This window comes from Meles meles, chromosome 6 (genome assembly GCF_922984935.1).
Source record: "Meles meles chromosome 6, mMelMel3.1 paternal haplotype, whole genome shotgun sequence".
Lineage (NCBI taxonomy): Eukaryota > Metazoa > Chordata > Mammalia > Carnivora > Mustelidae > Meles > Meles meles.
In genome coordinates, this window is record NC_060071.1 from 143,282,148 (window position 1) to 143,295,481 (window position 13,334).

At 47.6% G+C, this 13,334-nt stretch overlaps 1 protein-coding gene across 1 annotated transcript in view; it reads left to right on the plus strand.

Annotated features, from left to right (window-relative positions):
• The first annotated feature begins 5,255 nt into the window (after nucleotides 1-5,255).
• AK7 (adenylate kinase 7) overlaps nucleotides 5,256-13,334 on the plus strand; it is a 71,757-nt gene continuing 63,678 nt past the window's right edge. The window contains exons 1-2 of the mRNA XM_046009164.1: nucleotides 5,256-5,360; nucleotides 11,603-11,791. Coding sequence (XP_045865120.1) covers nucleotides 5,256-5,360; nucleotides 11,603-11,791 — 294 coding nt within the window. The remainder of the gene's footprint in view (nucleotides 5,361-11,602; nucleotides 11,792-13,334) is intronic.

Sequence of the window (13,334 nt, forward strand, 5' to 3'; positions counted from 1 at the left end):
GTCACAGTTTCTGCGTTAGCCCCTGTGCACTAGATAGAGGGGAAATACGATAGATCCGGGGCTTCAGACAGCTAGAGAACCTTTCTCTAGCAAAAGCATCAAGCTAGGCTAAGTTGTGTTTGCTCTCAGGATCCTTGAAGAGGCAGTAGGATTATGAAGACAGACTGCCCGCCTCTTTTCCCGTGAAGACTCTCTCCTCACCTTTCCTCCAGGTCATCAACAGCAAATCAGCCCCCAGTGGTGTCCTGATCCTTAGCTTCCTCCATCACACAAGGCGTGGCTCCGTTCAGGGTCCAAAACACAGAATGCGTAGAGGGGAGCAGGATAGAAATACAGATCCTGACATAGGCTGTGTCGACTTCAGAACTCTGCCGCCAGCCCCATTTTGTGGATGACCTAGCTGAGATTTGGACAGACAGACAGACTGGCTCAGGATCCCACCTGTGAACACTGGAGTTGGGTCAGAACCCAGTCTTCCGTCTCCACCAACTATCCCCATCAATCAAGTGTGTGTTGATAAAAGCATCACCTGAACTCTGTGGTTACAGGTGCATCATTTTATTGTGCTTTACAGATAATGCAGGATTTGGGGTCACATAGGTATTTTATTAAGGTGGTCAGTGATCTTGGATGTTACGGTAATTTGGGGGGGGTGCCACATACCATACCCATATAGGCTGGTGAACTTAATTGTAAATTGTGTCCTGACTGCTCCACTGACCAGCCATTCCCCTCTCCCCCTCTCCTTGCACCTCTGTATTCCCTGAAACACAGTATTGAAATTAGGCCAGTTAGCTCTTAAGTATTCGAGAGAAAGGAAGTATCGCCCATCTCTCACTTCATATCAAAAGCTAAAAATGATTAAGTTTAGTGAAGGAAACGTGGAAGGCCAAGATACGCCAGAAGCTAGGCCTCTTGCACCCTTTAGCCGAGACGTGACTGCAAAGGAGAAGCTACTGCGGCGAATACACGACAGATAAAGCAAATGGGCCTTACCGCTCATGGGGAGGAAGTTTGAGTGTGCTAGATGGAGGATCAGCCAACCACATACCTTACGCTAAAATCTAATCCAGAACAAGGCCTTAACTCTTCAACGCTACGAAGGGTGGGATAGGTGAGGAAGTTGCAGAAGCGTTGAAAGCCAGCAGAGCTTGTTGAGGTCTAAGGCAAGGCAACGTCTCCATGCCATGCAAAGTACAAATCAAAGCAGCAAGCTGTGGAGAACATCCGACTAAGATGATTAACGAAGGTGGTTAGACCAAACATTTTCAGTGTAGACAAAACAGCCTTTATTGGAAGAAAGTAACTTCTAGGACTACGGTAACTAGAGAGGAGTCAGTCCCTGGCTTCAAAGGATGGGCTGACTTGTCCGGGGCTAATGCTCCACTGACTTTAAGCAGAAGCCAATGCTTCTTTACCATTCCAAAAAATCCTAGGGTCCTTAAGAATTATGCTAGGGATGCCTGGGTGGCTCAGTCACTGAGAGTCTGCCTTCGGCTCAGGTCATGATCCTGGGGTTGAGCTCCGCACTGGGCTCTACACTCAGCGTGGAGTCGGGCTTTCCCTCTGCCCCACCCCGTTCTCACTCACTCACTCAAAATCTTTAAAAAAAAAAAATTATGCTAAATCCTCTCTGTGCTCTATAAACAGAACAACTAAGCCTGGGTGATACCACATCTGTTGATAGCGTGGTTTGCTAAATAAACTCACTTCTAAATATTGCTGCTCACTGACAATGTGCCTGGTCACGCAAGAATTCTGACGGAGATAGGCAGTTGAATGATGTTATGCCTGTACCACAACATCTGTTCCGCCCCATGGATCAAGGCGTCATTTCTTTTTTTTTTCCATTTTATTTATTTTTTCAGCGTAACAGTATTCATTGTTTTTGCACCACACCCAGTGCTCCATGCAGTACGTGCCCTCCCTATTACCCACCACCTGTTTCCCCCACCTCCCACCCCTGCCCCTTCAAAACCCTCAGGTTGTTTTTCAGAGTCACCTGTTTCCCCCACCTCCCACCCCTGCCCCTTCAAAACCCTCAGGTTGTTTTTCAGAGTCCATAGTCTCTTATGGTTCGCCTCCCCTTCCAAATTTTTTTTTTTAATAAACATATAATGTATTTTTATCCCCAGGGGTACAGGTCTGTGAATCGCCAGGTTTACAAGGCGTCATTTCTTATTTAAGAAACACATTTCGAAAAGCTATAGCTGTCTTACAATTCCTCTGATGGGTCTGGGCAAAGTAAATTGAAAACCGAAAAAGGCTTCACCACTCTAGATGCCATGAGAAGCAGTCATTCACGATTCGCGAGGAGCGGTCAAAAGACCAACATTAATAGGAGTTTGGAAGAAGTTCATTCCAACCCCCATGGATGATTTTGAGGCTCAAGATTTCAGTGGAGGAGAAAACCAAACCACAGATTGGGTGGAAACAGCAAGGAGCCTGAGGATGGGACCGCATGGCTGCAATCTCACGATAAAACTTGAACAGATGAGGACTTGCTTCTTATGGATAAGCTGAGAAAGTGGGCGTCTTGAGATGAATCTCCTGGTGAAGACTGTTTAAATGACAACAAAATTAGAATATTTCATAAACTGAGTTGATCAAACAGCAGCAGGGTTTGAGAGAATCCACTCCAATTTTGAAAGAAATTCTACTGGGACACCTGCATGTCCTAGTTGGTTAAGGGTCTGCCTTTGGCTCAGGTCATGATCCCAGTGTCCTTGGATGAAGCCCAGGTTGGGCTCTCCGCTCAATGGGGAGTCCGCTTCTCCCTCTGCCCCTCCCCCTGCTCATGCTCGCTCCTTGGCTCGCTTGCCTTCACGTTGTGCACTCTCTTTCTCAAACTCCAGTAAATGAAATCTCTTTAAAAAAGAAGTTCTGTGGATAAAACATTATCAAATATTATCACATGCTACAGAATTCATTCCTGAAAGGAAGAATTAACCGATGCTGTAAACTTGATTATCTTATTTTAAGAAATTGCCCCAGCCACCCAGGCCTTCAACACCCACCACCCTAACCAGTCAGGGGCCATCAACATTGAGGCAAGACCCTTGCTGAGAGCTCAAATGACATTTACCATATTTTAGCAATAAAGTATTTTTTAATTATGGTATGTACATTAGTTTTTTTAGAGATCACTCCTATAGAACACTTAATCAACTATAGTATAGGGTAAACCATTTTTTATGTGCACTGGGAAGCCAAATTCATTTCACTTGCTTTGTTGCAACATTTGCTTTATCATGGTGGTCTGGAAACCAAAATTCTCCAAGGTATGCCTGTGTATGAAAGCTGATTTTGAAAAAAGGAGTAACAGCAAAAGAAAGGTACATTACTTGTTAATAGAGTTTCATTTTCTCACCTCCCAATACGATAGATGATCTAAAACTCTCTGGAGGCCATCCACTTATAACTATGGTGCTCGCTCATTTAGCTGTTACCGGGAATATAAACAATAAGAACGAAACAACGTGAGATATTTTATGGTGACACTTCCAGTCGAACAGCTTTCAAAATACCTGCTTAACTGCATATCAATAGGGACAAACTAAAAATCAAAAGGGGGCATCCAGTGAATTCTAGACTATTGGAACTAACAAGTCATCAAGAAGATCTACTCCATCAAGTTTTGCACAGGTCTTGCATGAATATTTTTACAACTTGTTAACTTAAAAAAAAAAAAAAATGTTGCTTTGAGCAAGCTGTTCCCAAATTGCAAAATTTCAAAGTGTTAATTATTTTATCAAAACAAGTTTTAATGAGACATGTATAAAAAAAGACGGTGGGGTGCCTGGGTGGCTCAGTCAGTTAAACATCCAATTCTTGCTTTGGGCTCTGGTCATGATCTCAGGTTGGGGAAGATCCAGCCCAGCGTGGGGCTCTCTACTGGGCATGGAGCCTGCTTAAGATTCTTTCTCACTTTCCCCCTATCTTTCCCCACCATTAGTTAATTGGTTAATTAATTGAAAGGGTGGAGGCCAAAAAAAAAAAAAGAAAGAAAGAAAAAAAAAAGGCTCCCATTTGCAGAAGTGGGCCTTATAAGTTGCAGAAAAAAAATTTTTTTCACCTTTGGACACCACTACAATTAAGACTGTCAAATATGTCTTATTCAATCGTAACAGCCCTGTTAGGCTGGTGAGTTCATGCCTGTTTTAAAGCCAATTTAACAGCTGGGGTAAGGTTAAAACATTGTCCCCATCACTCACAGATGGCTGCAGAGCTGGAATTCAAGGGCAGATCTGATGAGTACGCAGATCCTCCAAGCTGGCTGGTACTCTTCTGGGTCACATTCATTTTTTTTTTTTTTAATCAATCAGTTAAAAAAAAAAAAAACCACCTAAAAAATGTTGTGTGTGTGCAATATTCACATTTGGAGCACGAAGAATTTCAATAGAATCTGACTATCCCAAGATAAGGGCAGAACGCCCACCAGGACGTCTGTGGTCATGTGATAAGACAATGTCCCTTCCTAACTTGCTGGTTTATCTGGGCACCTCCCTGTATAATCTCATTTGGGAAGTCAGAAGCCTAAATTCCATCCTTTTGTGAACGTGCAAGACAGCCCAGCGGAGGCCTGCACCGGCCACCACCCCGCCCACCCCCAGGGGTCTCTCCCCAGCGGCTACTAACAGCCCCGAGCCCGCCGAGCCCCACAGACCGTGCAGCGACTGGCTGCACCGTGCGGGCCACACACGCTGTCGTTCCGGCGTCTGGGACCCAGAACTCCACGGCGGCCGCTGCTCTCGGCGCTGGAGGACTGTCACGTCCCCCCGGGCAGACCGTCCCACGGGGGAATGGGCTTCGGGCTTTCCCCGTTCGGCAGATCCAGCAGTTATTTTCAGTCCCCCGGGTCTCCTGATCCCTGGGGCGCGTTTCCAGTTTCGGAATGAAAGAGATGAAAGGGAACGGCGGTCACGTGGCCCCGGCGGCGGGGCCCGGGAGGCTCCGAGAGAGGACTGGCCCCGGCCGGAGAGCACTGGGCCTGGAGCCAGAGCGAGCAGCGCCGCCGAGACCCTGCGGCCCCAAGGCCGCCCGAGCCCCGCCCCCGCCCGCCCGAGCCCCGCCCCCGCCCGCCCGAGCCCCGCCCCCGCCGCCAGAGCCCCGCCCCCGCCCGCCCGAGCCCCGCCCCCGGCCCGCCCCCGGCCCGCCTCGCGCCCTTGGCCCCGCCCCCGGAGAGCCAGCCCCCGCCCCACCTCCTTGGCAACCGGAGGGACGCTTTCTCCTTAGCAACCAGGGCTGCTCCCACCATGGCTGAGGAAGAGGAGGTTGCTGCAGCCACGGGGAAAGTTAGCCGGATCCAGAGGGTGTTTATAAACCTGCTGGATTCATACAGCAGCGGGAACATCGGGAAGGTGAGCGGCGGCGGGTCAGAGTACAGGGAGCCCCAGTCCCCAGCTCCCAGGCCCCCGCCCCGGGCTGCCCGAGCCCCCGAACCCAGCGAGGGTCTGCGCCGCGGGGCGCTGCAGGGCCTCCCCCGAAGGACGGTCCCTCGTCCCGGGCACAGTCCGCACGCGGAGCGCCAGCTGGAAGCCGGTCCGGCGCGGCGTCCTCCCCATTTGCGAAAGGAAACCGCGGCTCAGCATGTTGGTTCATCCATCCCTCCCGCGTGCATTTGGAGGGTCGTTTGAGGCACGTTTGTTTATGAGCCAGGCACTGTTTTGGGCCCCGAGTCCCACTGAACTTCCCCACCCTCCGTCGTTAGCCCTGGGAATGAGGATGTTCGTCGGAAAAACTCAGTAGTCAAAAGAAAGTCATAATTTTATCATCTCCCTGACCGGGACTCGTTCGTCTCCGTCCTCCCCTCTGGAGCAACACAGACCTCACCCTGGGCAGACTTGGGGCAGGCTGTTGATCCCACTTTCAGACAACACTGCGCTGGTTTCCTAGGGCTGTGGTCAACAAAGTACCAGAGGCTTCGTGGCTTAAAACAACAGGGTTTATCCTGTCTTGATTCTGGAGGCCAGAGGCCCAAAATCGAAGTGTTGGCAAGGCTGGTTCCTTTTAAAAGCTGCGAGGGAGATTTCTGCTGCATCTCTCTCTCTCTCTCTCTCTCTCTCTCTCTCTCTCTCGTACTTTTTGGCACTTGCCAGCAATTCTTGCATCCTTTGGCTTGTAGACTCATCACTCCAACCTCTGCCTCTGTCTTCCCATGGTGTTTCCCACGATTCTATGTCCGAATTTCCCTGTTTTTAGGACACCGATCTTTGGATTAGAGCCCATTCTAATCCAGTATGACCTCATTTTAACTTGATTCCAGCTGCAAAGACCCTATTTCCAAATGGGGTTGGGGAGTAGGGGGTCACTACTCCATCCAGTACACCATCTAAAGATCAGTCAAAAAATACATAGATTTAGAGGTGCCTGGGTGGCTCAGTGTGTCAAAGCCTCTGCCTTCGGCTCAGGTCGTTATCCCAGGGTCCTGGGATGGAGCCCCACATCGGGCTCTCTGCTCAGCAGGGAGCCTGCTTCCTCCTCTCTCTCTCTGCCTGCCTCTCTGCCTACTTGTGATCTCTGCCTGTCGAATAAATAAAAATCTTTAAAAATATATAGAGATTTAGATTATTTATATGTAAAAATAGTAATATTGTATATATGGCATGCAACAATATATGGTAATATTTGTTATGGTGTTGTGAGAAAGGACAAGGCTCAAGGAGGAGTCCTTTGCCAGGACAGCAAACCAGGACTTAATTAGTTTCAATCTCTCCAGGAGTGGAATTTTAAGACAATCATCTAGAATTCTCTGCAGGGCATCAAGAGGTTGTCTGTCACAGGGCTCTCTCCATTCCCCAAAGGAAGATGAGGTAATTTGCACGATGACCCCCCCCCCACCCCTTCCCTAAGGGAAGGTGACCTTGCTAAAACAATCCTTTCTTTTTTTGGTAATAACTCCTCATCCCACCCTCCTTCCCATAAAAACCTTCCATTCTTTGCGACTTCTCTGGGCTCCCCTCTGCTTGCAAGATGGGATTTCTGCTCAATTCATGAATCACTTAATAAAGCCAATTAGATCTTCTAATGTTCTCAGTTCAGTTTTATTTTTTAGCAGTCTGTACGTTGTATGTGATAAGTATCTACTGCTGGGTCCATGGTCAAGGGAGCGAGACTGATACAAAGCAAAGGTCAAGCAAAGCTTTATTTTGCTCCAAGCATCAAGAATCCAGCTGACTGGGGCGCCTGGGTGGCTCAGTGGGTTAAAGCCTCTGCCTTCGGCTCAGGTCATGATCCCAGGGTCCTGGGATCAGCCCCGCATGGGGCTCTCTGCTCAGCAGGGAGCCTGCTTCCTCCTCTCTCTCTGCCTGCCTCTGTCTACTTGTGATCTCTGTCAAATAAATAAATAAAATTAAAAAAAAAAAATCCAGCTGACCTGCCAGGGACGTCTCTTGCAAAGAGGTGACCACTCTCTTGCCTTACAGACTAGCTTTTAAGGGCAAAGGTCATGTGGTTGGGCCTGGCCACGCACAGGTGACCAATGAGATTGTAACACACAGAAAGCTGCACAGTCATGCTAGGTCACACATAAGTGACCAATTGAATTACAATTTACGCTAGTAGATATTTGAACTAGCCTATCACCTTGGTCAGAATGGGCGGCCAAAAGGCTCCCAAAGGGTGGGGCCCATGCTCCTTGGTAACTAGGGAGTCAGTGTGCGCCCCCACTGATTGAATGCCTCCACCTGGCCTGACCCAGCCTTGTATTTGGGCTTTGTTACCTGGGACTAGTTTCAGGGACTTGTTTTTAAGTAAGTTCCCTGAAGGGGGAGGGGCAGGGCCACGATGGAGCTGCTCTGGCTACATAGGTTCTTAGACTACTACGAGAGACTAAAAATACAAGATGCCGCTCCACCTGACTAGAAAAGAAAGGGGAGGGGCCAAGAAAGGACAAGGGTACAATAGGCAAAAATAAGTAACAAAATATGTTTATTTAAAGAAAGGAAGCTTTAGGGGCGCCTGGGTGGGTCAGTGGGTTAAGCCTCTGCCTTCAGATCGGTCATGGTCTCAGGGTCCTGGGATTGGACCCCACATCGGGCTCTCTGCTCAGCGGGGAGCCTGCTTCCCCTTCTCTCTCTGCCTGCCTCTCTGCCTACTTGTGATCTCTGTCTGTCAAATAAATTAATAAAATTAAAAAAAAAGAAAAGAAACTTTAAAAAGACAGGTGTAGTATGAAGGGATTTATGTCTTTCAAAAAGATACAGATACAGAGAAGATAGGTAGGTAGACCGATAAATAGAGATGATCTGTATGCAGAAAATGTCTCAAAATAGGAGCTCGTGAGTGGCCCCGTCGCTTTGTTAGGGTACGGAGCCGACCACGCCTCAATTAGAGAACACTCGATAATGCAAGTCACACAGCGAGGTTTATTTCCAGCTAGCTGGGGTCCGAGTCTCTGCCCAACGCAGCGGGTTTCTATAAGGACCCCGAGTTCTCAGAGTTAAGGGTTTATATAGCATTTTCAAGGCACTTTGTCATAGCTATAGCCACACTTTGACGGTTTAACTTTGTTTAACTTTTCGCCACCCTGGCGTCACCCTGGCGTCACCCTGGCTGTTCGGTGAGATTTAGGTTTAGAAGAAATTTAACTTTATTTACATTTCCCTGCGCCTCAGCCTCCTTCAGTTTTATCGTGGGGAGGGCGACATCAGGCCTCAAGGAACTGAGCCATTTGTCTCCGGAAATTGGGCTATTGAAAAAGATAGCCTCTTTGTTGTAAATCACCAGGACATTTGCAAACCAAGGGAGACTCTTGTCTTGCAGGATTGTGATCTCAGCAATTTAACTATTTGTTTTTCTTTAACCTGTGGTGCGGGTGGTGCCGCAGCCTAACCACCTCCGTGGTCTACGATTAAGTTGTTTCTCAGGTTTTAGCTAGTTCCTCTTATCTCAAGTCAAGTACACAGTGTCGGCCTGTTAGGGACGCTCAGTAAAATGGCTTCCTGGCCTTCAGGATGGCCATTCTTTTTTTTTTTTTTTTTTAATATTTAATTTATTTGACAGAGAGAAATCACAACCAGGCAGAGAGGCAGGCAGAGAGAGAGGAGGAAGCAGGCTCCCCGCGGAACAAAGAGCCCGACGCGGGGCTCGATCCCAGGACCCCGGGATCATGACCCGAGCCGAAGGCAGAGGCTTCAACCCACCGAGCCACCCAGGCGCCCCCAGGATGGCCATTCTTATGCTAACCCACTCTTACAGCTTGAGCCTCCAACTCTTGATTTCCGCTCAGGTCATGATCTCAGGGTCACGGGATCAAGCCCCACGTAGGGCTCTGTGCTCAGAAGGGAGTCTGTTTAGATTCTTGGTCTCTCTCTCCCTCTCTCTGGCCCTTACCCTCACATCCCAGGATGAGTATCAAGCCAGAGGAGCAAGCCAAAGGCAAGCTCCAAGGCAGAGGTTCTGAGTGGAAGTCGGAGGATGCAGGGAATCACGCCCCGGGCAGCAGGCACAGGGCCCAGGACCCTTTAGACTTGGCGGTGCACAAACGTGTCTTAATTTCTTTTATAATCAGAAGGAAACAAATGAGATTTTAGAGTCAAAGATGGTGGGTCTTCATGGCGATACAGTCATGAAATACAATTTTTAGTATTTTTTTTTTCTCTTGGAGGAAAGGACCCATGAAAGTCCGAAGATGGCCCTGCTCAGCAGGTCTCTGGTGCCCCACCCACTTTTTGCATAAATTTAACGAAGCGGAATCACACACAAAGGAGGGGGGTGCTGTGGAGAAATGTATAGGGAGAGGAACAAGCAGACTCCCTACAGATCACAGAGCCCCTTAGGGGGCTCGATCTCACCACCCTGAGATCATGACCTGAGCTGAAATCAAGAGAGGCTTAACCCCCTGACCCACCAGGTGCCCCTCTGGATTATTTAAAAAGGGAGGTGACTTGATTGAGATTAGGAGGGTGGGAGGCAAGAGAATTTAACCTTTTTCTTTACCCCCTTTCGAGCTCTGGCTATTTTTTTTTCAGCACACTATTTTCGGAACAAAAGTTTTCTTTTAGTTTGTAGAGATCTTTTCCAAAAGCTTATTGATAACATAATGTTTCCGTTATTCCTTGACTAACCTGGGCTTCCAGTTCTGAAATTTTAGGGAATTTCTGTTCTCCATGCCAAGCCACACAGGAGTGGGGATATGAAGAATATAAAAGAAATGGGGGCTGGGTCTCTAGTCCTCAGGCTCCTGCCCAGCTGGGCAAGGCCAGCTGCTCCCCTACACGCCCCCCAACTCATCCCTGGGAGAGAGCAGGGTGGCGGTTATGGTCCATGTCCCACCTTGGGGATCAGAAGGTCCAGTTGCACCCCTCCCTGCCCATGCAATCTTGGGCAAGCTCCTTATAGCTGGACATCAATGTCCTCAACTGTGAAATGGGAGAATAAAATGGAATGTGTATTTTTTAACTTTTTAAAAAGATTTTATTTATTTATCAGTCAGAGAGAGGGAGCACCAGCAGGAGAGTGGCAGGCAGAGGGAGAAACAGGTTCTCCACTGAGCAGGGAGCCGGATGCGGGGCTCAATCCCAGGAACCTGGGATCATGACCCAAGCTGAAGGCAGATGCTCAACCACTGAGTCAGCCGGGTGCCCCGGAATATGTATGTTTGAGAGAGAAATGAAAATATAGATGATGTACTTAGAAGAAATGTATTCCCATAAGTGGTTGAAGCTGACAAGCCTGGATTACTTATGCAAAATGACTGTCACCAAAGTAAATGAGGTGGGACTTGCAGTTTGTTTGGATTTTTTTTCTGTATGTTTTCCTCCCAAGGTATGATAATGCCATGATTGCTTACATACGTTTAACACGTAAATTACAATAAAATCATTCTTAGTTACATGCAAATAATTATATGTTAAGTACACACACATATACCATACACATGTATATGAAACTCTTTAACATTGCATAAATCACTCCCAAGGATAACTTCTGTACCGTAAGAAATAAAACTTCACCAACCTGATTTTTTTCTTCTTTTGAGAGAGAGAGCACGAGCTAGCAAGGGGAGGGGGAGGGGCAGAGGACGAGAGAAAGAGAGAGAGAGAATCTTAAGCAGGCTCCATGCCTGGCGGAGGGCTGGGTCTCTTGACCCTGAGACTGAGTGTAAGTAAAAAGGAAGATAGAAGATCTCATTAGTAATTTTTATACGGATTACTTGTGAAATTAGGAATATTTTTAACCCATTGGGTTAAAAAAAAACATGGTTACATTCGTTTCACTGGTTTCCTTTTCCTTCTGTTCATGGGGCTACTAGCCAGTTTAATTCACCAGAGTGGACAGCATGACGTTTCTCCATTTCTATTAGGCAAGACCAACATGGTGACCGCAGCCCTTCCCTGCCTGTTGCCAGAGCAGGGCAATACCCTTGCCACATGCTGTAAGCTCTCTGAGCCGGGGTTCCTCCTCTATAAAACAGGGTGTCATAAGAGCACGCACTTGGCTGTGTCACTCAGTGTTAACGTCAGCGAGCCACCTGTGTACAGCCCACGGGCCATGCATGGGTGGTGCCTCGAGCAAGCCCTCAGTTAGAATCCTTTCACTGACGGCCCTCACTGTACACTGGTCTTTGTTGTTTTCTTAGTACGTTTATGTTTTCTTACAGTTTCTGTCTAACTGCGTCATCGGGGCTTCCCTGGAAGAAATTACAGAAGAAGAGGAAGAAGAAGAAGAAAATAAGTCAGCCCTGCCGGAAGCCTCATCAGTCAAACTTAAGGAAGGCACCTTCCAGATCGTGGGCACACTCTCCAAGCTCGAAAGCGTTCAGCCCGACTTTGCCGTGGAGACATACACTGTAAGTCTAGGTGGATGTTGCTAAGAGTAGACCAAGGGCAGAGCCATCTCGAGCTCCCCCATCTTCACGGTACACTCTTAGTCTTTGCTTCCTCTCTCTTCTGCAAACTTGGGGGTGGGAGAAAGTGAGGGACAGGTGGAAGTAGGTCTTTCTCCTCTGATGGAGGACAACCACGGTCTCCACTTTAAATGTGTGCCTTTACAAACAAAGCGTTTAAATTAGATATTCTTGGAAGGGGTGTATCTAATCTAGACTTTCAGACTATAAAATTTCTAACCTTGGGGCGCCTGGGTGTGTCAGCTGGTTAAGCATCCAACTCTTGATTTCGGCTCGGGTCATGAGTCAGCATTGTGAGATCGAGTCCTGCACTGGGTTCCATGCTGTGTGCAGAGCCTGCTTAAGATTCTCTCTCTCCCTCTCCCTTGGACACCAGCTAAAAAAAAAATTTCTAAACTGTTTAAAATGCATTCAACCCTACATTACCCCAAAACCCCAGGCCATGGCGGGTGGAAGAGAAACCTCCTCTGGTAATAAACCACTCCATAATAACACATCATTATGTTACTGTCTTCTTGAGAAACAGTGCTGCTCTTGTCAAAAACCCTCCTCTGCTCTGGAGCTGAAGTATAACACGAAGACAGAGTTGGGGGATAAAGGGGAACAATCATTTTATTACTTTGCCGGGCAAAGGAGGCTGAAGCAGGCTAATGCCCTCACCACTCAGACCCTTCCAGTTAAAAAATGGGCAGAAGACATGAATAGACCTTTTTCTGAAGACAGCATGCAGATGGCTAAGAGACATGTGAAAAGATGCCGAGCATCACTCATCATCAGGGAAATACAGATGAAAACCACAATAAGGTATCACTTCACATGTGTCAGACTGGCTAAAATTAACAAGTCAGGAAACAACATGCAGAGAAAGGGGGAGCCCTCTTGTACTATGGTGGGAATGCAAGCTTGTGCAACCACTCTGGAAAACAGTATGGGGGTACCTCAGAAAGTTACCCTACGAGCCAGGAAGTGCACTACTAGGTGTTTACCCAAAGGATCCAAAAATGCTGATTCAAAGGGGCACCTCTATCCCAGTGTTCATAGCAGCAATGTCCACAATAGCCAAACTGGAAAGAGCCCACATGTCCATCAACGGGCGAATGGGTAAAGAGGATGTGGTGTATCTACATGGAATATTACTGAGCCATCAGAAAGAATGAAGTCTTGCCATTTGCCACGACATGGATGGAACTACAGGGTACTATGCTAACTGAAATAAGGCAGTCATAGACAAATGATTTCACACATAGCTCAGACTGAGGAAACAAAACAGATGAACATACGGCAAGGGAAAAAAAAGAGCGTGGGGAAGCAAACCATAAGAGACTCTCAATAATAGAGAACAAAATGAGGGTTCCTAAATGGGAATGGGGGGGGGCTGGATGGATGATGGGTATCAGAGAGGACACCTGTTAGGATGAGCCCTGGGTATTGTATATAAGTGATGAATCACTAAATTCTATACCCGAAGCTAATATTACACTGTATG